We start from the raw sequence: 23,718 nt of genomic DNA, 5'->3' as shown, positions 1-23,718 counted from the left end.
ACTGCGCTTCTATTCTCGTCCCCGTGGAGAAATAGGCCGTTTCTGTGTGAAGAATACTGTTATGAATAGGCAATACATCAGTTTCCTTGTCTGGTGTAACACTAGCTCTTAGCTTTTACCTGCAGTAGAGTTGTTTGTAACATTGAATTAAGGTTTTTGTTTTTTTTATATTTATGATTTCATATGTATCTTGTTTTTTAAAGTAATAAAATGGAAAATTTTAAACATTGTCCTCAATTGTTATTGAATATGTATTGAAATCTGACCTATACTTCCACACTTCAAGCCTGGACTCAGATGCTTATACGAGGGTGAGACAAATGAAGCCTTTAAAATGCCACAAATTAGAATTGACTCCAATTTATTTCGAGAGGAATCCTGAGGCTTGTTAAGCGCTGGAACACTTGCATCGAATGAAATGGAGATTATGTAGAAAAATGATAGTGACAGCTATTTGCAATAAATAATGCAAAATAAAAAAGCTTTTCATTTAAAAAGAAGGTTTTCATTTTTCATTTCATTTAAGGTTTTCATTTAGGTTTTCACCCTTGTAGAAGGGTTTTCTAGATTTTTTTATTATTTTCTACTGTTTTCAAATAATAAAAAGGACATTAATATTATAAAATATTATATATGTAATTAAGCAGTGACCAACAATACTTACCAAATAGATCAAGCTCCTCACTGCTTCTCATAGGTTCCACATGAAAACTACTTGTCTGGGGCAACTATTTATTTTTATATCTAAGTAATTAGATATAAATTCAGATATAAATGTGTACCTCTGCATTAACTTCACTATTTACATTTGTCCTAGAAACAAATTTCAACCATAAGCCTTTATCACAATGTCTTTAAGTCAGTGAAAAATATATGTTCATATTCATATTATATATCTAGTGTGTCCAAACCTTTGACTGTTCGTGTACATAGATGTCAAAAGCTGCAAAATAAGAAGGAACATGTTACCCAATCCATTATACAGACATGTTTGGATGTGACTGCTGATTGAGAAATTCTGGGAGGAGGTTAGAAATGAGGTAGTTGCTTTATTTAGTTATGACATATATACAAGGATGGTTGCGTCAGTGTATCTTGGCAACAGATACAAACAAGCAAATAAATAAAATGAGAATTATTCAGGATACAATACAAAGCAAAAAAAAAAAAAAAAGTGATCCCTCAATAGCAGATCTTCAAAAATGTGCTTTCAATGAAAGACTGATGTGGAGAAGTGCTAAGAATGTTATATTTGGAAAAAGTGATATTTGTGCATGAAAATATAAACAGCTTTATCAGTGTACTGTAAGACCACTTGTTTAAGTTTAGCTAAATGGCTTTATGTCTTTGAACTAACTAAAGAAAGGGTAATGTGCCATTTTTCTTCTTTGCTTGGTTGATTTGCTTTGTTTTTTGTAAGTGTGTGTAAGGATAGATGTCTATCTTATGTGAAAGTAGAAAAGAACAAGTCCCAAGGTAAAAGCTGACTGAACCTCAAATATGAGGAAAAAAAAGAAAGAAACAAACCCAAGCAGAAGTGCAGAACAATATTAAATTACAAAGCACACAAAATGACCATATTTGGTTTATTATAAAATATATTTGTGTCTTACAAATAAGTGCACCAGTATAAAATTATTATTACCTTAAGTATAAAAACATTTTTCTTTTCTTCTTGTTTTAATGAGCTAGCTGTACAACAAATGGTTGTGTAAATAAAGTGCTGTAACCTGTTTTATTGTGTTCAGTGCAGTAATCTTTGGTGTTTCTCATATTTTTTAAATGAGAGAACACTTTAGACTTTACATGAGTCAGATCTGTACATTAAAGCCATGAGGAATTTAGTTTTGTTTGTGAAATCAGATTAAGCACATGACTCACTGTCTCTCATCCAACAGACTGGAACACCCTCTACTGGTAAACCTCTTCTGTTTTCAAACATGCATTTGTCCTCAAAACTAGTGGTGTGGCATATACTGATGAAAAAATCCATCAGTGTCCGTCAGAGAGAATCCAAGCAGTCCTCATTATTGTATGTGTGCATCATACATATACACACATATCTGATCTTTTGGTTTTTGTGCAAGTGCTTTTGTACAACTGCAGTGTCTTGTTTTGTACATTTAAATGTTTAAATATCTACGCATCATCATCTTCCTCACTGGGGATGAGGTCCAGGACGTTGTCTTTGCGCTGACTGTTCTCTGAGCTATACTCTTTCTGCAGTTTCTCCAGTTCAGAGAGCTCAGCTTGTAGCCGCTGGACATGCACAGCCCGCCGGTTCCTCACATTCTTCATCCGGAACGGGTTCAAATCCAAGAAGGCGATGCTCGTCAACTTCCTGTGATGGGTGAAGGGAACAGGCAACAGGGTTAAAACTTTTAGAACTGTGAGCAAAACTAACTTAGGCTTTTGTTTAATGTTTATTCATTCTAGTAATAGTGATCCTGGATGATTAAAAACAAGTACATGATGCCTCATGGGTAGCAACAGATCATAGATAAAGATACTCTGTTCTACATCCAAATCTTTCCTGCTGGTTAAAGACTGCTCTTAAACATTCCTACATTCTCTCTGTGTGTCTGATTATTGGAAAAAAAACTGCACTGTTGCAAAATGACATCCAAATAGATGCTTTTATAGCCTGAGCATCTTTAAAGAGTCAGCAGCAGAACAGCCTACAGCATGACTGGCCTTAAACTCATCAAAAGTGATGTACTGTATATGTGCTGTGTGTTTGTCTCTATGCTGTGTGCCCGTGAATTATACATGCTTCAGTCTGTCGTCAGGGCAAAAATAGTAACACCGTCTAGTGCTCAGATGCAAAGGGTTATAGAGGACAGAAGCAAGTCTCGGAATAATCCATGATCCAGAGGTCAGAAAGTGCATGTTTAAAGAGCCTGTTGGTTCACTTAAGGCTTAGGGAACAATATGTACTTTACGCCTAAGAGTAGTTTAAAGTGCAATACAGGTTTCAAGATGTACAGAGTAAGAACCTTATTATGGTAATTGTCTTCCTGGGTGCTGAATTGTAGCAGCCCATTTTGGCTGGAAGATCTTTAGACTTGTGTATTTAACATTCTGTTAGGTATTTCTATCACTTTTGTAGGACTGTGATTTCTCACCTGCCGTCTGTGACCGTTTTGGTAAAGAAGCGGAGGTACTGATAGATTTCCACGTTGTCATGGATCTTTAAGATGTCCTCCTCTTTGCTTTTGAAAATAGCAAGTGCATATCGAAATAACACCTGTAAACAAATAAATAGTGTTAGTCCACAGTTAGTGTAGCAAGGCAATGTCACTATGTACTGCACACTGTGTTGCATTATTTCTATATTTTATCTAGAGTCATATCTAAGAGACTATGCTTATAGTAAGACTCAGATTCAGTGATTGATACAGTATACATGCAGTATTTTCTTCTTTAGGTTCTTATAGGATTTTTCTCTATAACACCACTTGAAGTTTAGACGGATATCTACAGTACAGTGCAAAGGTCTGAGAAAACTATGTTTGAAGCTACTCCTCTAGGAAACAACTGTTTATTTGACAGAAAAAATAATAAATTGAATATATAACAACACTATATATATAGGAATATATTTTTAAATATGTGTATGACCTTGTTTATGAGCAATTAAAATAGTAGGGTTTGCTATGACTTCTCTTATGGCTGTTTTTCCTGTCCAAATCTCATAAAGCTTCAGATTACTGCAGAAAATGGATTCTTAGTTGCAAGATGTTTTTTCTAAAAATGTCTAAAAAGTGTGCATAACTAGAGATGCAGCCTGTCTGTTTTCTACATATTTCCTGGACAGTTTGGATCACAGCTTGACAATGTGATATAGAACCAGCTACAGAATTTTTTTGCACCGTCTGTAAAGATAATAGATAAGTAAAAAAAAAAAAAAAAAAAAAAAAAAAAACATTATGCGTAGATGTATTTGTGGTTATTTTGCTCTGTATTTAAACAAGCATGAGAAGACTGCTGGGCAAGGGAGGTTCTGTGATGTACGACAGACAGGGGTGCCAATAATTTTAACACGTGTGTTTTGCTAAAAAATATATTTTAATAAGGGTTCCTATTTCCTTAGAATAAACATACTTTTACTAAATGTTAGATTTCTATTGTATACTGTCAGTGTAAGATTAAGTTGCTTGACCCCGAATACATTTTTTATAATCCATTGTACCCATTTTTACCAAGGGTGCCAATAATTTTGGTGCTTACTGTATATATAAATCTATGGTTTCATGTTCATTAATGTGTTGTTAAAAGCTTTAGCTTTCCAGCATTTGTAATAATACACCTAATACGCCACTGTAGGTGTATGAATAGCTGATTAAGTTGAATCAGATTCCTGGATCTTTTCATTTAACTGCAAAAAATTCTTAATACGGTTCTGGATAAACTGCATTTATTTCATTATTAATAAATTAGTCTTCTAAAAGTCTTCTTTATACTGTAGAAATAAAAAATATTTCTTTAGCCACTCACATCTAATGGTATTATCTTAAAAGTTTAGCGACTTCGAAGAAGGCTGAGGCTTTCACTGAAAAGCTTGCTTTCTGCTTTATATGTCAGTTTATGTATCATGATGACACACGTCAGTTTCCATCATAAGCCTACTATAAACCATATAAACCACATTTACTAGTGTGGCAACACATGAAATCACACTGTAAACTGTTTTTTTTTTTTTTTCTGAAAAAAGATCACTTGTATTCATGAAACAAACATTTTAACGCTAATATATTCCAAAGACTTGATATTTGGTTGTATTAAGTATGCAAATTGATGCAATAATTAGACTAAGGCTTGGTTGCATAAATAAATGTAATAAAAAAAAACTTCACATACCAAACAAGTGATAATATCAGCAATCAACTGCTAAAGATTACTAGTGATATCTGCTTTTTTGTTTTAAGATACACTATTCTCCTGTGGGCCTTAATAATTTTTTACATTTCTTTTTTTTTTAACAGACTGATAGCTGCCAAGACCTTTTTACAGTACTGGTTATCCTAGTTGAGTTAAGCTTAAAGCACTGTGTACCTTCGTGCCTTCATAGAGGAAGGCATCCCAGACTTTAAGCAGGATGTCACTAGGCAAACTCTCCACAAACACCACCAGGAACCAGTTAAACGTGACGAGGGACACGTCCACACTGTATTCCTCTAAATGAGCCACCAACCGTGGCAACTTCTCTGCCATAAAGTCCTTAAACACGCGCTGGTCTGCCTGCATTGGGACATACAAAAGAAACATTGAGTGTGTGAGAACACACTGTTTATAGACCTCAACAAGCACAAGAGTCTTTTGTTTTTATTTCACACACTGGTACCTGAGAGCCCAGAAGAGTTTTGGTGTAGTAGTCCTTAGGCATGAGGAACTGCACTATGGCCACTAGACACCAGAATGCCTCCTCCTCACTCTGCAGCACCAGCAAGGCGACAGCGGCCAGTCTGAAGACAACATATCACACACACACACACACACACACACACACACACACGCACAAAAGGTTCATCAACATATACAAGTGCAATTCTGTTGTACAGTTGTATGCTGGTGGGGTGACCACTAGATGTCAGGATTTCCTTTCTTTTACTTAAACTGAGGCCTGCTGTGTGTGTACTGGCCACTATAGAGCAGTAGTGAGCCAGTGCTGATTTTTACACACACACCTAATTCTCCATCCTTAATTGAGCAAGATGCATTCAAATAATTTTAACACCAGAGGACTGCAAAAACACAGCAACAAAATTCAGGATGAATACATTTGCTGTGTCTCCTGCTACAAATCTCTTGAAATAGCCTCAGACTGTTAGGATATTTATTTTTGCACCATTTTAGTTATTAGACACCCCAAAAAAAAAACCTTTCCATCACAGAACCTAACTCATTGGACCATACATTGTGTTTCGAGTCTTCCTAGTTAACTTCCTAGTTTGTAAAAATTGTGGTTAGATTCAGATTAACATGATTTATGCTTGTTGATGATAAGCTTTAGATTAGGAAATGAACAACTTCTTCTTTGTGTGATTTGCACAAAACTACGTTTCTGTGTGACTGGCACAATTTTGATTAAATTTAACAGTCAATAAGGTGCATAACAATTAAATAATATCTCTAACAGTAGTAGTTCTTGGTGACCTCCATTATCACCATTAAGTTATTAAACACAAACTTCCAGCCAATCAGGATAAGGAGGAATCTCTACTTGCCTGTCTATCATGTTATGCGTATGTGCTTTGTGGGTGTGGTTTTAGATGAACTCTAAAGGAAGTAGCTGTAATGATTTGTTTTAGAGTTTCAAAACAGCTAGTTTCAGCTCATTTCTGACAAAACACAAAATTTGCAGACTAGAGCTTTAAAAGACTTGTGTAGCTCAGACAGTGTTGTGTTTGGTGAAGGCTCCGTGTGTGTACCTGTTGAGTCCCTGGCAGTAGCCGACAGCTGGGTTCTGCCAGGAGAACGCCAGCAGGACTCTCTGGAGCAGCTGCAGCATTGGACTGGAGGGTGATGAGAAGCTCTGGTTGGTGGTGAGTGTGCGGTGCAGGTCCAGCTGGATCTGCCTGGCTGCCGGGTGTGGTGTGGAACGGCTCTTCTCACACAGCTGCTGGAAAAGGTCAGGGTGGCGCTGGCGCAGTGTGTGGGTCCTGACCCGCACCATCCAGCGCCACACACACGGCCTGTACTGACGCGGGACTCCTGCTCGCACCAGAGTCTTCAGCTCCTCACTGGAGGAGAGATCATCAGGAGAACGACCTCCAAGGAACTGAGTCCAGCGGGCCAGAAGTGACCGGTCACCAATTTCCTGCTGGAGCAGATTGTGAGAGCGGATCTCCAGAGCTTGGATTTTAGCCAGCAGTTTCATGTCCTCCACTTCGTAGTCGGGGATGATCTTAAAGCCGTACTCGTCATACTCCCTGAAGAACAGCGCCATGTGTTTGTCAGGACTTATGTGATCGCTTTTGTGCTAGTTTTGAATAATCCTAGTTACTATGTCTTTGTATCAAACCTCACAGTTTGGTTTAGATGTATGAACATTTGGATTCACAGATTAGGGAATTCAAGGCTGCTCAGCATAAACAAAAAATCCATATTGCATTTATATTGCTACTCACTGTGAACCTTGCATTATATCAAAATATGCTGGTGAACAGATGTGACGAGGTTAAAAAGCAACCTTTCAATTATTTGACCAAAATTTGGAGGTTTTCTTTGGATCATATAAATGCCACACATTTATTAACACACTCACTGCAATACTGTAATGGCCATGTTTGTGATAATAATGATCACAAATACAGAATTCTGTAGTATGGGTACAAGTTCCCTAAGCAAAACAACAGAAGCTTCATTATGTATGTCCTTAAAAAGGTTTTTGCTTTTACCTGACAGTGTTGATTCTGATGACATCTTTCTGATCGGCCTGTAGTGCCTCTTCTATTAGCTTCTTGATAACAGCTCTTTGCTCTGCATTCAGTTCCTTATTCTCCTGGAGTTTTCTTAGGACCTCCAGGTACCGGCTCTCCATCTGACAGTTGCTGGCTTCCAGATAGGCACACTAGTACACATGCACACATACACAAACACAGATACTCCAAATGTATTGAAAGCTGCAGTGCATAGCATTGATGAATGTAAGTCAGGAGACACTAGAATACGATGCTGTGTGTCACCTGAGAATTCTGTAATAGTAATATTAATTCACAGTCAGTGCTGTGTTGGGGTGCCGGGTCAGACTTGGTGGTAAATTTGTACACGTCATACACCAGGTCAGATACATCAAACGTCACCAAACCCCTACATTAGGCATGAAAGGAGTCTGACGTCAGAGTGACAGACAGGAGCCGGCAGCCAATCACGTAAGTGAGAGAGTGAGAGAGTGAGAGAGGGGGAGAGTTAACAAATGGGAGTCAGAGTGAGATTCCGTGTAATACTATGTGAGGAATTGATTCAGGAGTGTTAGCTTTTTTCTTGAAGAAGCGGTGTGGCATTTGCTGTATTTGTTATCTAATTTCATAGATGATTTCTGAAATGTGTATCATTACCCAGCTGATAAATTGTTTGGCTAGAGAACTCATGATAGCCGGCTAGTGACTAACAAAAGGTGTTGGCCAGTTTCTCTGTAATTTTGTATTTCAAACTATTATATTTGGGGAGAGTGAGTGAATGAGTCATCTAAATGCGAACCCTTAGTGTGTAACTAATATTTATTGCCCTGTGTTTTGACTAGCATGCTAAAACTATTTAGCTTGTCCCTGACAGTTTCGACAGGTTAGAGAACAAAATACACAGATAAGATAATAAAATACATTGATTGAGTAAAAAAAAAAGGTTTTTGGCTTTTATCTAGCTAGCTAGAGTTAGTCGGTTAGTTTGTGTCTATTGTTGTCAGAGATGTGTGTATTAAACAGTTTGTCAGTGGTGTCCTTATGGACCATTATTTAATTAATAATTGAATTCTTATTGAATGTGTAATGACTTGGCACTTGAACTTGAAGCGTGAACTTGACATTAATCCGCATGGTCAGGAAAGACGCAGCACAACTCATGTTATGAAATGTTCTTCCACAAGTTGTTTGCAATAACAATGATGTCATGAATGATTTAATTATTCATTTAATTAGATTTACTAAGTTAACACATACAACTTGAGATTTTTAAGATTTTTAACCAAGTGACAGCCCTCACCTTCACCATTAGAGATTTCTCCTGTTCGGAGCTGTTCTGCCACAGTCTGGTCAGCTGGTAGATCTCTGAGTTCAGGAACTTGTTCTGGGTTTTGTAAGCTTCCATGTCATCCTGAAACAAAAGAAACAAACCACATGCTTTAAATGAAATAATCTATAAAACCATCATAGATTCTACCTAATAAAGACATGCCTGGATATTTGTTTGCATGGATTAATCTGTTAGCACACATCACAAAAGAACCATTATTCTGTCTTATAATTAGTGTCATGCTAAAAATGTGCAAATAATAAACTTGCAGTATTCTTGTACAACAAAAGGAAGACACAACATGGTGGAATTGTTCATGAACATGTTCAGGCAGTTGCGCGTACATGGTGACGTTTCAAAACAGATGTCTTGTGTTTACAGCTTTTCAGACTTTCAAATTTCTTTCCCTAAGCTTCAGGCTTTTCGCCATTTCTGTTTCCTTTGTTTATCATTAGGATCTGCTGTATACTCAGGTGGTTTCCAAGTACTACTTTATAGACTGGCAGTCTAGTAATGTGGGTAAAACCCAAATTATTCAATGTATACATAATTTTTACAACTAGAACAAATCATGACAATTAACATGAATATATTGTCATTATATGAACTACTTTTTTTCATTTTGCTTAGTTCTTATCTTTAAATTCTATTAGTCTGAACTTTTTTTTTTTTGCATTTATGCTACATCATATCTGCCATTGCTTTAATGATCTATGTTTTCTATAACCTTAGTCTTAAAGGTTCTATATTGTGAGAAATGTCCTTTTTTCTGTTTTTCTGTATGTGTGTGTGTGTGTTTAGACAAAAAAGAACTGCACCACCCCAAAGAAAATATGAAAATAGTACATAGTGGTGACAGAAATTCTTCCTATTTTTACATGCTATATTGAATCACTGATTTCTATATTTATTCAATTTCTATATCACTTGACAGCTTTATTTGAATATTTCACTGTGATTGGTCTATGGTGTACTAGCCAATATAAACTAATAGCTGGTGGTACACTATTTTCACATACTATTTAATACACTAGAGTGTGATTTGGGGTGATACACACAGCTCTCTAGTGTGAACGTTAGTGGGAGATGTCAAAGAACGCCAGTCGTGAGTTCAAGAGGCACAAAACCACACTCTGTAATAATTTGTTAAAAATATATGGGTATGTTTTTAGGGTAAAATCACTTGAAATGCCTCTGAACAGCAAGTTCTTGTTTTAAAGGGGGGCGGCCTAGTAAATAAGATAAGCCCATGAAAGCGTGAACGCACTACTTTATAAAAACATGGTCACGTCTGAGACGTAAGTAAACCGCATGCAAATCATTTCAATAATATGAATTTTTAAACCCTTTGTAAGTCAATTTAACTTATCTTTTGATGTTAAATTCCCAAGTCTGAAGTATGACTTAATGTTTACTACATTGGTGTAGCTAAGGGGTGGCCAGTGCTACCCTAGTGTGCAACTCCTCTGCCAAACCCAGTAAGACATTATTATTATTATTATCATTATTATTATTATTATTATTATTATTATTATTATTATTATTGTTATTAAGTTATGAATATCATTTGTGAAAGTGACTTGCCCTCTGATAATCTGTGATAATGTTGTTTGAATAATAATGGAATGCCCACTACAACATCTCCAGGAAATGTTAAAGTTCATTTCATCATTGTTCAATGGTGAGGAACAAGCAGGTTTGCTCCCTAACGCAGAAGTTTGCCCCAATTTAGACTGCCACCCAAATAAAGCTATTGGTTCTAACCTGGGCACCCCTTTGTAAAATGTCTGGCTACATCCCTGCTTTACTAGTGAATTATCTTATCTAATCTTGCTGACACTTTTAACTACATAAGGTGCTACATTTTCACTAATCTGCATCAGCCCACCTTAAGGTTGTCCATTTCCTGTATAAGCTGCCTGAGACTCTCTGAGCTGATGTGGTCAGGAGAGATGGTGCGTCTCGGGTCATCCATGCATGCAGACACTTGCTCAGATAGTCTGACAATGACCTCCTGCTTGGCCTGGTTCTTCTCCATGAGCAGCTTCACATTCTCCTGTAGCTCTTTCACATGCGCGTCCCTCTCCTCCAAGCTTCTCCTCAGTGCCTCGTTCTCGCGCCGCAGCTGCTCCAGACGCTCGCGCAGGTCCGCGGTGCAGCGTTCACCATGACGCAGCAGCTCCAGACGCACCTGCTCGCCCTCAGCTGCCAGGTACTGAGCACACGCACGCTTCTCCAGCTGAGCCGCCTCCAGGGCTTTGTGCAGCAGCCACACCAATTCCTAACAAAACACGTACACAGAGCTGTATCAAGTTCGGGTTCAGGGGTGTCTGGTGTAAATGTGCTAGCGGGAAAAAAGGACAAACATAAAGATATAAAGACATCAATATTAGGTTTCATTATCTGATGTTAACAAATGTCTTAAAGCAGATTACTTTGGATTTGTGGAACCAAGCCTAACCTCAGTACCAATGGTTGTAAGATAAATACAGAATGGTATGAAGAAGCGAGGCTGGGGCTGATTTCTTTCTAGCCCAGACTGTAGATTCATGCAGCCTATTAGTGACAGTTGTGTCAGATGATTACACAGAGTGAAACATCACCTAGATTTGATCTTGATTTGGGCTAATGTTTTTCAGCTTAACTAGGAGTGTAACAATCAGATGATTTGGTTCCATGCATCGATTTTAAAAGACAAAGATTGAAATGAATTGACACAACAATCATAAAGTATTATGATTGTAAATCGATTTTTATCAAAAAAGGACAGACAAATGATGTGTACAAATAATACATATTTTTAAACTGATGTGTAAATAGGCTAGCAAGGTGATTTGGCTGTAACTCTAAAATAGTTAAAATAGTCCCTCTACATCATCATCATTTGTGAATTAACGGTACGACAGTTTCTGAGCAAAGTAGGTAACCTATTGATTGGAGGCAACTAAATGGAATTGTATCAGTTCACTGAAGATTAAGTGGTATCGTCAAATGTCAGACCCTTACCTAATGAAACTGTAACCGAAAAATAACTGTAGCAGATTTAGTGGTACTGACAAATATTGAATATTTCATATATTTAAATATTGCTCAATATTGCCTAATGGTTTCATTGTCAAGCTATTAACAGCTATTAGATTTTAGCCTCCCATCTAATATCTTGATCAGCCAGCAATGAGCATGTTATAAACTGCAATTCCTATCTGTTATTATCTGTAATCTCCACCTTCTGGGCTTGGACCTCCTTGGCCAGTGTGAGATTCTCCTGTTGAAGGCGTGACAGACGATCAATAGTATCTGCCTCTTTGCGGTTGAATGGAAAGGTGGCAGAGTTCGCTTTCTTAAATTTCCCATTGGGTAGCGTTAGAGATGAACCACGGTTTGGGAGGTTTTCACAAGGCCTCTCACATGGCACTTCAGGAGGCAGACCTGAACTCTGAGGTGATGTCTGGACAAGGGAGACTTCATGGTCTATGAAAGAGTGGGATGTAATTAGATACACTCATGACAATGCACTGCAACTATACATATGTGTAAAAAGTGTGTCACTTTTACATAAAATGCTTAAATTTTTGTTCCAGCCTCAAAGTTACCTTCAAAATCTCACCAAGGGGCGTTTCTCATTGTTTATTGTATAAGGAAATATACATTGCATTGTAGAAGCTTATAGCTTTAGAAATATATACGGTGTATACCCACTATATGATATATAATGGAGCGTAATATACAGTAGGAGGAAGGTGCTTACTAGCTGTACTGGAGGAGGGATTTGTTTTGGGGGTATCAGCCTGGGTAGCTGGTGATTCTACCCAAAATACACTACGGCCCACTTCCAGAGATGGCCGACGAAGGAGGAAGCTGTGTACTGAGTTTCTGTAACACACACACACACACACAAACGTATTAGTACAGTGTACTAGACATTTAGAGCTTTTACTTTTTTGACTAGAGGAACAAAAAATATCTCTCCAACATAACTCTCCATTAGCAAGCTTTTATATAATAATCCTGTAGGACTGTAATAGGCTGGAAATAATGCGACTTTTTACAATGAAAACAAATTTTGTCACTCAACTCATTAAACCAAACAAGAATACATAATAATCTTAAGGAGCCTGAATGATCTTGTGCCGTAATACAGTCTAAATGCACTCACTGTATCTCGATGAGCGGGTGTTTAATTGACATGTTGAGTGGGTTCGTTTGTACAGGAACATTGGCAGCTTCTACTCCAACCAGACCCGACGGGATCTTCACCATAGGTAGGAAGTTTGCTACAGCAAAACAAAACCAAACTCAGTTGAATCAGCACCTAAGTGTGATTACGCAAACTGGTACAGACTGTCTGGGAAAAAAAAAAAAAACATGTGGCACAATATGAAACTTGGAGTGAGCTGCCCATGAGTGAGACAATGAGTAGTGCATCTGTGTAGGATGAACCTTGCTGTTGGGTTTGCTGGGCTTTCTCAAATCTTTTTTTTTTTTTTTAAATGAAACTCAAGCTGTGACCACAGTAGGATGGCATTATTTTTTCAGCCTGTAAAACTATATAAAGCATAAAAAGTAAAGGAAGGAAATGACACAATAAGTGGCAGTACATGGTAAAATGAAAAACCACAAAATGTTCCACTCAACTTAAACGCTCTAGCAGAGCGGAATGTAAAGCAGGGCGAGGTGCTGTCACATCACAACATGTCTAAAATAACCCGTAGGTGAGTCATTGTTAGCAGCACTGACTCAAGAAACACCCCAAACAACTTAAAACTAAGACTGGAACCTTTGATTTCTGCAACGAAATGATAATAATTGGCCAGGTCGTCATTGTAAATGAGAACTGGCTCTCAATTGGTTATATATATATATATATATAGGTTATATATAATAATGTTCATATACATGAACAGTGTGTGAATTAATATCCTTTATACCAGAGAATTCCCGGAATGATTTCCCGAAATGATAAATTTCCGAAAAATTTCTCTAACAGCAGCTCTGATATTGGTGCCAGCTGTAATTCAAATCACATGTACTCTTCTAATACGTATTCAAATGTGTAAAAGCTCACAGGGACTTGTATGGAGAATGCACTACACAATCTAATAAATGATAAATGATAAAAAATAATAAATGGATTAAAGAATGTGTTGCTATTTAACAAAGAAAAATGTATAATCATTGATATGGTGATGTTATCTGGAAGGAGACATTTATTGAACATTTATGGAAGGTATCTACAGTGACAGCGCTTTGTAACATTCAGAGGTAAAGCTGTTCTTTTAGGTTTTCTGCCCAAGGGAAAGTCTATGACCTGAAGACATTGCTGGTAACAAGATGCATTTTTTTGTCTTATAAAATAGAGAGACAAAAAAGAAAAAACAAGAAGCTGGAGAGGGAATGACTATAATGTGCATGATAACAGGAACCAACTTAACAACATTAAAAGTAACTATAAATAGACCTAAATTACAGCATGCTGTTGTTTAATAAATAAACAGCTGTTGGCATTTTGCATTTTTTGCTGCTGTATAAGAGGAATAAAACTTGTTTTTTTAAATTTCATGTATAATACTATATGTAAAGGCATAGTGTATATGAACATGTAGGCAAAATATTAACGAACATACAAACGTCTACCTGCATGAAGTTAGTCAAACAATGGTCTAAGCTCAGAATAACCTACAATGAGGCTTTCCTTCATCTTTAGATATACTAATATGCAATACAGTATTTCAGAGCTGTTATGTTTGGCAAAGTTCCTCTTTGGCAAAGGCCACCTGTTCAAGGGTTCCAGACATTTATTTCTTCACTTCCTGTAACAGTCACTGCCATGTGAGTCTGCATCCTGCAGCTGTGCACTCATACAAGCCAACTCAAAGATTAAGTACTTTAATTTACATTAGGTCTCAATTCTTATGCAACATAATATTTATGCTAATCATCTGTATGTGAATGGGCATGCCAGTGGGTAAGGCTAAAATGCAAGTGGTAGTTTTGCAGTGTAGGTCACAGCAGTGTGATTATGGATTACCAGAAATGATGCCTACAAGGGATGTAAATCATTAATTATCATTTATCTGGTAACCGCTGGGTCATGTACAGGAAACAGATGCAATTTGCAAGCAATGCAGAAAAAAACATCAAAGCAGTGCAGCAACACCCAGACTATGTCTCTACAACACACCCACCAACCTGTATTCATAACAACCTCATCAATCCCTGCATTTAATATCATACACATAAAGAAGTAGTGGTTTAGCTCTTCTGGTTTAGACACAATAACATACTATATATATATATATATATATATATATATATATATATATATATATATATATATATATATATACTTTTATATATATATATATACGTGTATATAGTACTGTTCAAAAGTCTTAGGCACATGCAAAGAAATGCTGTAGAGCAAAGATGCCTTCAAAAATAATGAAATTAAATGTTTCTATATAAAACAAAATACTATAAAGAGCAGTAAACAGTAATAAATGAAACAAAGTCAATATATGGTGTGACGATCCTTCGCTTTTTTTAAAAAAATAAATAAATAGTAGTCTCAGGTACAATGTGTGCAGTTTTATAAGGAAATGAGCTGTAAGTTTTACTGAGCATCTTGCAGAACCTGCCACGGATCTTCTGGAGACTTTGACTGTCACACTTGCTTCTTATTTTTGCAGCAAAACCCAGCAGCCTTCATTATGTTTTTTTTTGTCTGAAAAGTGTCTCTCATGTAATATGCTGCTTTCTTTACTGACATACAAACTTTTTTTGTAACTTTTAGTTTTGTGCTATAAAACTAATGTTTGGAAATCTAAAATGTTTTCGTACTGAATCAATAATGTAGAAGTCATAAAATAAAAATCAATAACAAAGTTTGTTCTAAAAAAAAATAGGGTGCCTAAGACTTTTGCACAGTACTGTATGTATGTATATATATATATATATATATATATATATGCATATAGATAGATAGATAGATAGATAGATATGTTTATAGCATAGATAATCATAAACTGTAAACTGAAAACATGTTTAGCCTTAGAATTCTAAACTAAAAAAGTTCAGACTGCTATTTATTTTTTACACCAACCAAAGAGTCCACAGTTCTCCTGCTTGTTTATATTAGCTCACAAGACCAAGGTTAATGAATTCACAGGTCAAAGTGATAAAGTTGGCACAAAGCGAAAGTAAAAGCTTTCAAAATTATGTCTTTCATGTCCTGCATCTTTTCTCCTTCAGTGAATTTGTTTTTCAGGTAGTTGAATGTTATTCGTGTTTGTTTTGACTGCTGCTTTAGCTGAGAAAGCAGAAAAGTGTAGTTCTGCTTTAAAAACGAAAGTTAAAAAACATATAATCTAAGAGCATTAAACAGTAAAAAAAAATTGACCAGCCTTTGCTTTTAATATGGCATTAATTATCTATGCTTCACTGTTGTGCAGTATTATAAGGAAATCACCTAGAGGCTTGATCCAAGCATCTTTAAGACACGACAGTAAAGTAATGGCCCAGTGGTTAAGGATTTGGGCTGCTGATTAAAAAGTTGTGAGTTCAAATCCCAGCTCCCAAGCTGACCCTGCTGGCTTCTTATGCAAGACCCTTAACCCTCAACTGCTTAGTTGTAATCCACTCCCAGTTATAAATAGCTTTGGATAAAAATGTCACCCAAGTGAATATAACAAACATAAATATAAAACTCTCCTGAAACCCACAGTCTATACCTTTAATCTCAGTCACAGCACATTAACATTTGAGCAGGGCAGATGTCCTTGAAGAATAGTGCATACCCCAGATCATTCTGAAACAAGAAAGTCTAAACGAAGACACTGTGCGCAGCAGCTCGGATTTCTAAAACTCTGAAGCAATTTTAATCCACACACAGTTATGCAACAGTTTAAAATGGGGCTTTTTTCAAGAGATTATTGAGTAAGCAGAGCTTTCAACTCTTTGTTATGCAATAAAGAACTTGCAATTGTATTAGTTTCTATATGACAGGTGGGGAAATTTTTCTAAACACCTTTTTTGATCCACAATAATATTACAAACAGTCAGAATGACAATGTCATCATTATGTTATATCATGGTGATATAATACTACTATGGCAACAAGAAGGCAGGAACCACTTGCTGGTCAAATCTACCAGTGAATTCCTACAGCGTAGTTCAGGTAATTACAGTATCATTAGCATAATTACAGTGCAGACAATAATTATTGCCCTTGAATGTGCTGAGATCAGAAAGATATAGAAATACATAATGCTATGTTTCTAACTTGCTTGTAACTTAAGTATGAGACAGCAACTAACTTGATCAGTTTATTATTGTTGGATGGAAGGCTGGGAGCGATATAGGATTTTACCAAGCTTAACTGATTTTCAGCTAGCATTTGCCTCACATTTGTTACAACTCTTTGCATAACTAACAACATTAAAGTCATTTCCATGGAGCACAAAATTCCCCAAGTTACTCCACCCTCCTCCTGTTCTCATAAAGATTACAGATAAGGATAGCTCAGATTAGAATACCGTAACAGTTCCAAATAATAAACAAAACACATCTGTAACTCTGTGTTGAAGTATGGTGAAAAAAGACTGCTTTAGCTTATGACACAGACAAGTTATGACACAGGTTAAATAAGGATGGAGAAAGTTTTTGGATTGTGCAAACACCAGTCACGTGTGACCGGTCAGTGATCAGGTCTGTAGAGGGGTTTTCTCATGTTTCCTGTGTACACTTGCCCAGATGTCTTCTGATTATTGCATACTTGCATGCATTTCCTGTCCCGCTTAAAGTGGTCCATAATTAGACATGATTACTCATTGCCGGAGTTAAGAAGTAAACAATGCCCTCTGATTTGGGGTGTGTACCTTATTCTGGGCAATAAATGTAAACATCTGATTTTAGTGGTTTTAGTATGATATGTATGAACTTTTCCAAATATGGCTGTTACTTTACTCAACAAAGCATTAGAATTACAAAACCATACATGTAGGAGGATTACTGGTTCATCATTAAGATATGACATAACATAAGCATAATAAGCATAGAGCTCAATTATAAATACCACCACCACACTGGATTTTCGCTACACTATTTTCTGATTGAATATCACAGGTAGTTTTGATGGTACGGGATTTCGGAGAGAATGCAGGTGTAACGTTAGATAGCTTTTTTTTTTTTTTTTGAGATGTACACCAAGCAACAGTAAAAATATACCGAAGTAAATGTCCGGACTGCTATTAATTTTTTACACCAACCAAAGATTCCACAGACCTCCTGCATGTTTATACAAGCTCACAAGACCAGGGTTAATGAATTCACAGGTAAAGGTTGTAAAGTCAGAGTGAAAGTAACGCTACCAGAAAAATATGTTTCGTGTCCTTGGTCCGTTCTCCTTCAGAGAGGTTATTTTTAAGCTGAGTGAATGTTATTTATGCTTGGTTTGACCACTGCTTTAGCTGAGAAACCAGAAAAATGTATTTTTCTATACTGCCATAACAAAGAGTCAAAACAGTAAATGCTATGGCTGAACCATAAAAGTTGGCACCTGTGTGGCTGAGCACAGCTTTTAGTTTTACTTCTACTTTTGTCTTTGTCTGTCTGTAGATTCAGGAGATAAAAGTAAATGTAAGATAAATTTAGAATGATCTTAACTGGTAGAGAGGGTGTTCAATGTTATGCTCACTTTACCATTTAAAACCATTAAAACAACCCTTACATTTCTTAAACTCTTATATGCATACTTTCCCTATCACTTTTACTACAGTTACTGATTAACTGATAGCAGTTACTAAACAATATGCATTAAGACGAATATCTGTAAAACATTCTAAGACTTAAAGGGGTTGATGGTGATCTTTGTGCTAGGATCCTCAGTCAAAATACACTATATGGCCAAAAGTATGTGGACACCTGACTATCACACCCATATGTGGGTCTTCCCCAAACTGTTGCCACAAAGTTGGAGGCACACAATTGTATAGGATGTTTCTGTATCCTGGAACATTACAATTTCCCTTGACTGGAACTACGAGGCCCAAACCTGTTCCAGCATGACAATGCCCCTGTACACAAAACGAGGTCGATGAAAACACAGACTGCACCCCAGCCCTTTTTGCTCGACCTCGGTGCCTGACCTCACTGATGCCCAATGGCACACTCTAAAATCTAGTGGAAAGCCTTCCCAGAAGAGTGGAGGTTATTATAACAGCAAAAAGGGACTGATTCTGGAATGGGTGTGATGGTCAGGTGTCCACAAACTTTTGGACATATAGTATATTTTGACTGAGGATCACAGCACAAAGATCACCATCAAACTCTTTTTCAATACAGGACAATGCTGTATGACAAGGGACCGGTGGCAACCCTATACAGCACCTAGCATCCAACAAATTGTCCAGTCTACAACACACTGAGTGGAAATCACACTTAGCTAACAAGTGTTTAGACATCTTTAGGCAGACTGACTGTTTTTACTGTTGTGTTTGTTATCTTGCTCCTTAAACAACATGAACTGTACAGGCACTTAGTCAAGGCAAGGCTAAAAGGTAAATACGAACATTTCCACATCACATATGTGAAATATATTTATGGTTTCTTAAACTGAGATGTCAAAGTATATCCAAAAATCTTTTTTTTGGATGTTTGCCAGAATTCAGCAGCTATCACCTGGGTTTCCCCAAACCGCCACAAATGCCTACCCTGCTAAACTATTTCCATCTGAATTTTCACTTTCTGTGTCTCAATTTTGTTTATCTATCACTTGCAAGACCCACATCCCCACAAAAAAATTCCAACGCTATAAAAATACAGTGTTTGTGAGTACCGTGCTGCATCATGTGCAGTCTCGTGATTTATTAACCTTGTGATGATTCTTTTGTTCTTACCAGGGCAGGTGTCTAAATACTGCTGGCCATCCTGTGTGGGCTTCTCAGGCTTTGGCAGTGGGGAATCTGTGCAGAGCTGTTCTCTGTGCTGCCAACGTCTCAGCTGCAGCTGCTGGAGCCAGTACATCTTAGCATCTCTGTTTGCTGCCTGAAAACAGAAGCTTTACTGAGACACAGTGCAGCTGTTCACTGAGACACTTTAAGCATATGAGAATGTACATTATCATATACCTTTGCCACATGATACACTAAAGCCTCTGGAGCAAATATGAAAAACTTAGTATTACTGAAAACTCCATTCGACATGTTAACTTGTTCTACACACATTGCCATAATATTAAAGTTTATATTTATATGTAAAAACTTTTAATAAGACATTAATCAAATGGTCCATATTGTTGATACCCGTGAAAGAAACTTCTCCGTCCTAAATATCAATTCACCCCTTGAATAAAACTCATCATAAAACTTGAGTCTTGAGACATATACATTATTTACCCTGTTTTACTCTTTACAGCATTTTCTGCAGTATTATCACGACCACCTTTGGATCAGTAATGCATTCCATCTGGCACTCATGCTTTCTTTCAGGTTCCACATAATAATTCGTATACTATTGTGCCTGTGGGTGTGTTAATGTTCAGACGATCGTGAAGTATGTGAAAGTTGCTATAATATAGGCTCTATGACACAATTCTATCTTAACAGGACAAGTGAATACAAGAGAATTTGTATTACTAATTGTAAGAGGGTGTGACGTCAGCGGGAGTGTCAGTTATCGTCATGAGCATAGAAGACATTTCTTAATTTCATGCTTAATAATCCCTCTGAGTGTACCGCCAGCATGACTTGCTGTTTGGCAGTAACATGTTGTAACACAGCATAGATAAAACAGCTATGAATCCAAGGGCAACCACTTTAATCATTCCAAACATGACAAATAAAACATTATAAATCAGTGAATCAGCACCCATAAAATGGTACTAAAGAGATACATTTCTCAACTGCAATATATACAGTACTCTCAAAAAAATATGCAGAATGCAGAGGACCATGACCAGTGTTCATACTTAACCTGAGCAATTTATCAATGATTCTTTTTTTAATTATTGCTGAATGTCACTATACTTTTTTATATTATGTTATTGAGAATGAATCAACACCTTCTTACCAATCATATTTGAGATTTCATTCGTGCAGTGGTATAAATAGTAATATATAGTATATGATTATTATTTATACCATCGCACGATTGAAATCTCAAATTCAAATTCAAAGCTTGGCCACATAGTGACAGTAAGCATACCTTAAGTATGAAAGTGCGCTCAGGTGTCTGAATGTGGAAGGTCCCCTCCTCTCCTTGCAGTGGGTAGCTAAATGTGGCATTGCGCAGCTCCACTTTGCCAAGAGGGTTCAAGTCTTGTGCAGTGCGGTAATAAAACAGCTGACATTTCTTCTCCTCGTAGGTGAACCAGCGAAATTTCCAGGCTTTCAAGGGCCCAGCCTGCTTGTGGAGGTATCCACAAAGCTTCGTTTCTGATGACAACATAGAGTCTCTTAGACAGGCAGTGGTGCTCTCTGGCCTTGGAATGACGACCTGAGCGCCGTCCTTTTCCTCATCCCCTGCAGACAGACCCATCGTCTCTGTGTGTGTCTCCTCCAGGCTCTCGACCACACTGGCTCTCTCTACTTCTGCTACAGGCGTATGTGATTCTCTCAGAAGGGGAAGTGGCTGAGACATATCAGCACTATTGGGATTTCCTTTGCCGCCTCCCTCTCCCTCCATCTGGCTAAAATAACACAGGAAAAAAAAAAGTTCAGCAAAACAGTGTTGAATGGGTCATTGTTCTAGGCTATATTTACAGCACACATGTATGGGGCAGTGTTTTAGCTGCAACATGCAACTATTGATGCCTTATTTGCAGAGAACAGCGAAAATGGGTAGTATAATCCGGCAAAGTTATGTCATGACCTAGTCTTTAGAAATCATTCATGTTGGGCAAAGACAGAAACTACCATGAATAATAGTTATGCTAATGTGTAAGGTTTTGTTCCAGTCCAGCTGATGAGCTTGTACTGTTTTTAGTGATCAGTGATTTTAAATAGTATAGGATCTTTTTTTTTTTAACTGACTCAGGAATCGCTTTGCAAGCACAAACAAATCAAAATCTCTTTAATTGTCTATGTCTTTATGATGCTTTGATTTGTAGAGCTCTTACTTGAATGTCAAAAATTTGTGGTTGTATATTATGTATTGTTATAGCCTAATAAGTTATTTTATAGTTAGTAAATTGTAGATTAGCCACGTTACTAAATTATTACATAAACTGAGTCCAAAATGGCTTGTTATATGGACAAGGCTTGAGTATGAAATGTGTAAATACAGTGCATTATATTATAAGCGATAAAACAAGACCAGATGTGGTGTTTTATGTTGATATGTTTTATTCCTCTTGTAATCACCTCAATTTACCAGTTATTACAATTTCTTTATTTATTAATGAACATCATCATACTTTTTATCTGTTTGTTGTTACATATAAAGTTGTGGAACATCCATGAAACAAGTTAGTCCTGTTGTCAGTTATAGCAGCTATAAGCAGTTATACAGTATAAGTTGTTCCCTCACCAGCCTCTTCTCTTGCTCTCTCTCTCTCTCTCTCTCTCTCTCTCCTGAAGTTAATAAGACAAAAAAAAAAAAAAAAAAAAAAAAAAAAAACACAGCATGTCATGTTACAGACAAACTGGAAGGCACAAAGTCCTCTGTCCTGAAGACTTTCCTGTGATGGAAAACTTACTGACTGACAAAGTACTGACTCTGAGGTCTGCCTCCATAAACGTTAAATAAACGTCTCCTTACAGAAATCTTCATCATCTTATAAACAATTTCGTTTTTCTTTGTTAAATACCACCTTTTTAAAAAATCCATTTATTATTAGGCTTAGCTTATGTGGCATGTCCGCGATACAAGTGGGCTGTTACTGTAGAAATATGAGAAATATGAACTGTGTGATTTCCTTTAGGAGGGTGAGAAATGGAGAATACATAATACTCCTTTAAGTTTCTCTCACTGATGAATCGAAGAATCGAAAGCGCGTGGCGCGTTTGTTCAAAGGAATCGAATCAGTAAAGCGACTCCGACCTTCCGAACGCCAGTTGTTTAGCGCATGGGTGCTGTAATGCAATAACATTTACGAGTCTACCTCAAATCTTGTTATAGATTTGGTGAAACTGAAACAAATCAATCAGAACTGCCAGTCATCCTCAAGAAATCATCTTCAGCCGTTCACCAACTCCTTCAACAATATAGACTTATATGTATTCTATATACTAAAAAAAAAAAAAATCAGACAATACACTCATGATCACACAACAGCCTGGGTTTCATTGACAAGTCTGTGTATTGTTTAAAACACAATACAATAGGAGAGATTGCGAAATAGTTCAGATCAGGGATCAGAAAGACCACAGAGAGCAGATGACTATTTTTTTTAACAGTTTACACTAACAGATGGAAACTATAGCTAGACATTTCCATCATAACTCCTGCTTTGGAAATTGTACAACATGGCAAAAGTTACTAACCTGATCAAAAGCTCACTCCTTTCTTTGAGTTACAAGGAAAATCCTGAGATCGTGTTCCACTTCCTTAACATAATGTCCCTTGGAATGGTGCTTGAGTCTCCCAGAGGCGTGTGTGAGACTTCAGGCTGAGCAGCGTTTAGACTTGTCTGTGTATGGAGCAGGAAGAAGGCTGAGTCTGCCTCGCACCCTGTGCCCATGTGCTGTAGAGTGTGTGGCTGTGTGCACTTCACCCACACTCACTGTGCAGTCTACAGGGACACAGGACACTGAAGCCACACTGGATCCTTCATGAAAGCATGAGTTAGTAATACAGACTCATGTGTAAACACGCATCTACAGTTTAACAGTGCTGGAGCAGAACAGTATGTTATTAGCCTTCAGTTGTTCAGCATGCAAAGCAGACTGCATGTCATATCTGGTTGAACCGGTTGACTATGAAGAGAAAACAGACAAAAAAATAGGAACTGATCTCTCATGCAATGTCCTCCTGCTGGGTTGGTTATTT

The 23,718-nt window shown here is 37.1% G+C and overlaps 1 protein-coding gene across 2 annotated transcripts; it reads right to left on the bottom strand.

The window, feature by feature from the left end:
* Nucleotides 1-1,029: 1,029 nt before the first annotated feature.
* On the bottom strand, nucleotides 1,030-23,592 carry tbc1d2 (TBC1 domain family, member 2). Of its 2 annotated transcripts, none has more exons than XM_053236839.1 (14): nucleotides 23,214-23,592; nucleotides 20,935-21,418; nucleotides 19,629-19,776; nucleotides 12,890-13,007; nucleotides 12,482-12,606; nucleotides 11,960-12,204; nucleotides 10,622-11,014; nucleotides 8,704-8,814; nucleotides 7,401-7,573; nucleotides 6,432-6,932; nucleotides 5,345-5,465; nucleotides 5,056-5,241; nucleotides 3,126-3,247; nucleotides 1,030-2,341 (listed from the first exon to the last, which is right to left on the bottom strand). In XM_053236839.1, exons 2-14 carry the CDS (start codon nucleotides 21,412-21,414, stop codon nucleotides 2,140-2,142), a joined length of 2,925 nt encoding a protein of 974 aa, XP_053092814.1. In that variant the 5' UTR covers nucleotides 21,415-21,418; nucleotides 23,214-23,592; the 3' UTR covers nucleotides 1,030-2,139. The 2 variants fall into 2 exon arrangements, with proteins under 2 accessions (XP_053092814.1, XP_026774549.3); XM_026918748.3 differs by lacking the exon at nucleotides 23,214-23,592 and adding an exon at nucleotides 22,258-22,299.
* Nucleotides 23,593-23,718: the final 126 nt, after the last annotated feature.

The sequence above is a fragment of the Pangasianodon hypophthalmus genome, chromosome 9, assembly GCF_027358585.1.
Source record: "Pangasianodon hypophthalmus isolate fPanHyp1 chromosome 9, fPanHyp1.pri, whole genome shotgun sequence".
Classification (NCBI taxonomy): Eukaryota; Metazoa; Chordata; class Actinopteri; order Siluriformes; family Pangasiidae; genus Pangasianodon; species Pangasianodon hypophthalmus.
The sequence above is the reverse complement of the archived record's forward strand: the minus strand, read 5'-3'. Positions and strand labels throughout refer to the sequence as shown.

What these genes read in the sequence shown, in the direction of transcription:
- tbc1d2 (XM_053236839.1), bottom strand. Translation starts at nt 21,414, where the DNA reads ATGGAGGGAGAGGGAGGCGGCAAAGGAAATCCCAATAGTGCTGATATG. An exon ending in AGCGCACTTTCATACTTAAG is followed by an intron (nt 19,777 to 20,934) that starts GTATGCTTACTG and finishes TTCTGTTTTCAG; the next exon opens with GCAGCAAACAGAGATGCTAA. An exon ending in AAAACGGTCACAGACGGCAG is followed by an intron (nt 2,342 to 3,125) that starts GTGAGAAATCAC and finishes CACCCATCACAG; the next exon opens with GAAGTTGACGAGCATCGCCT.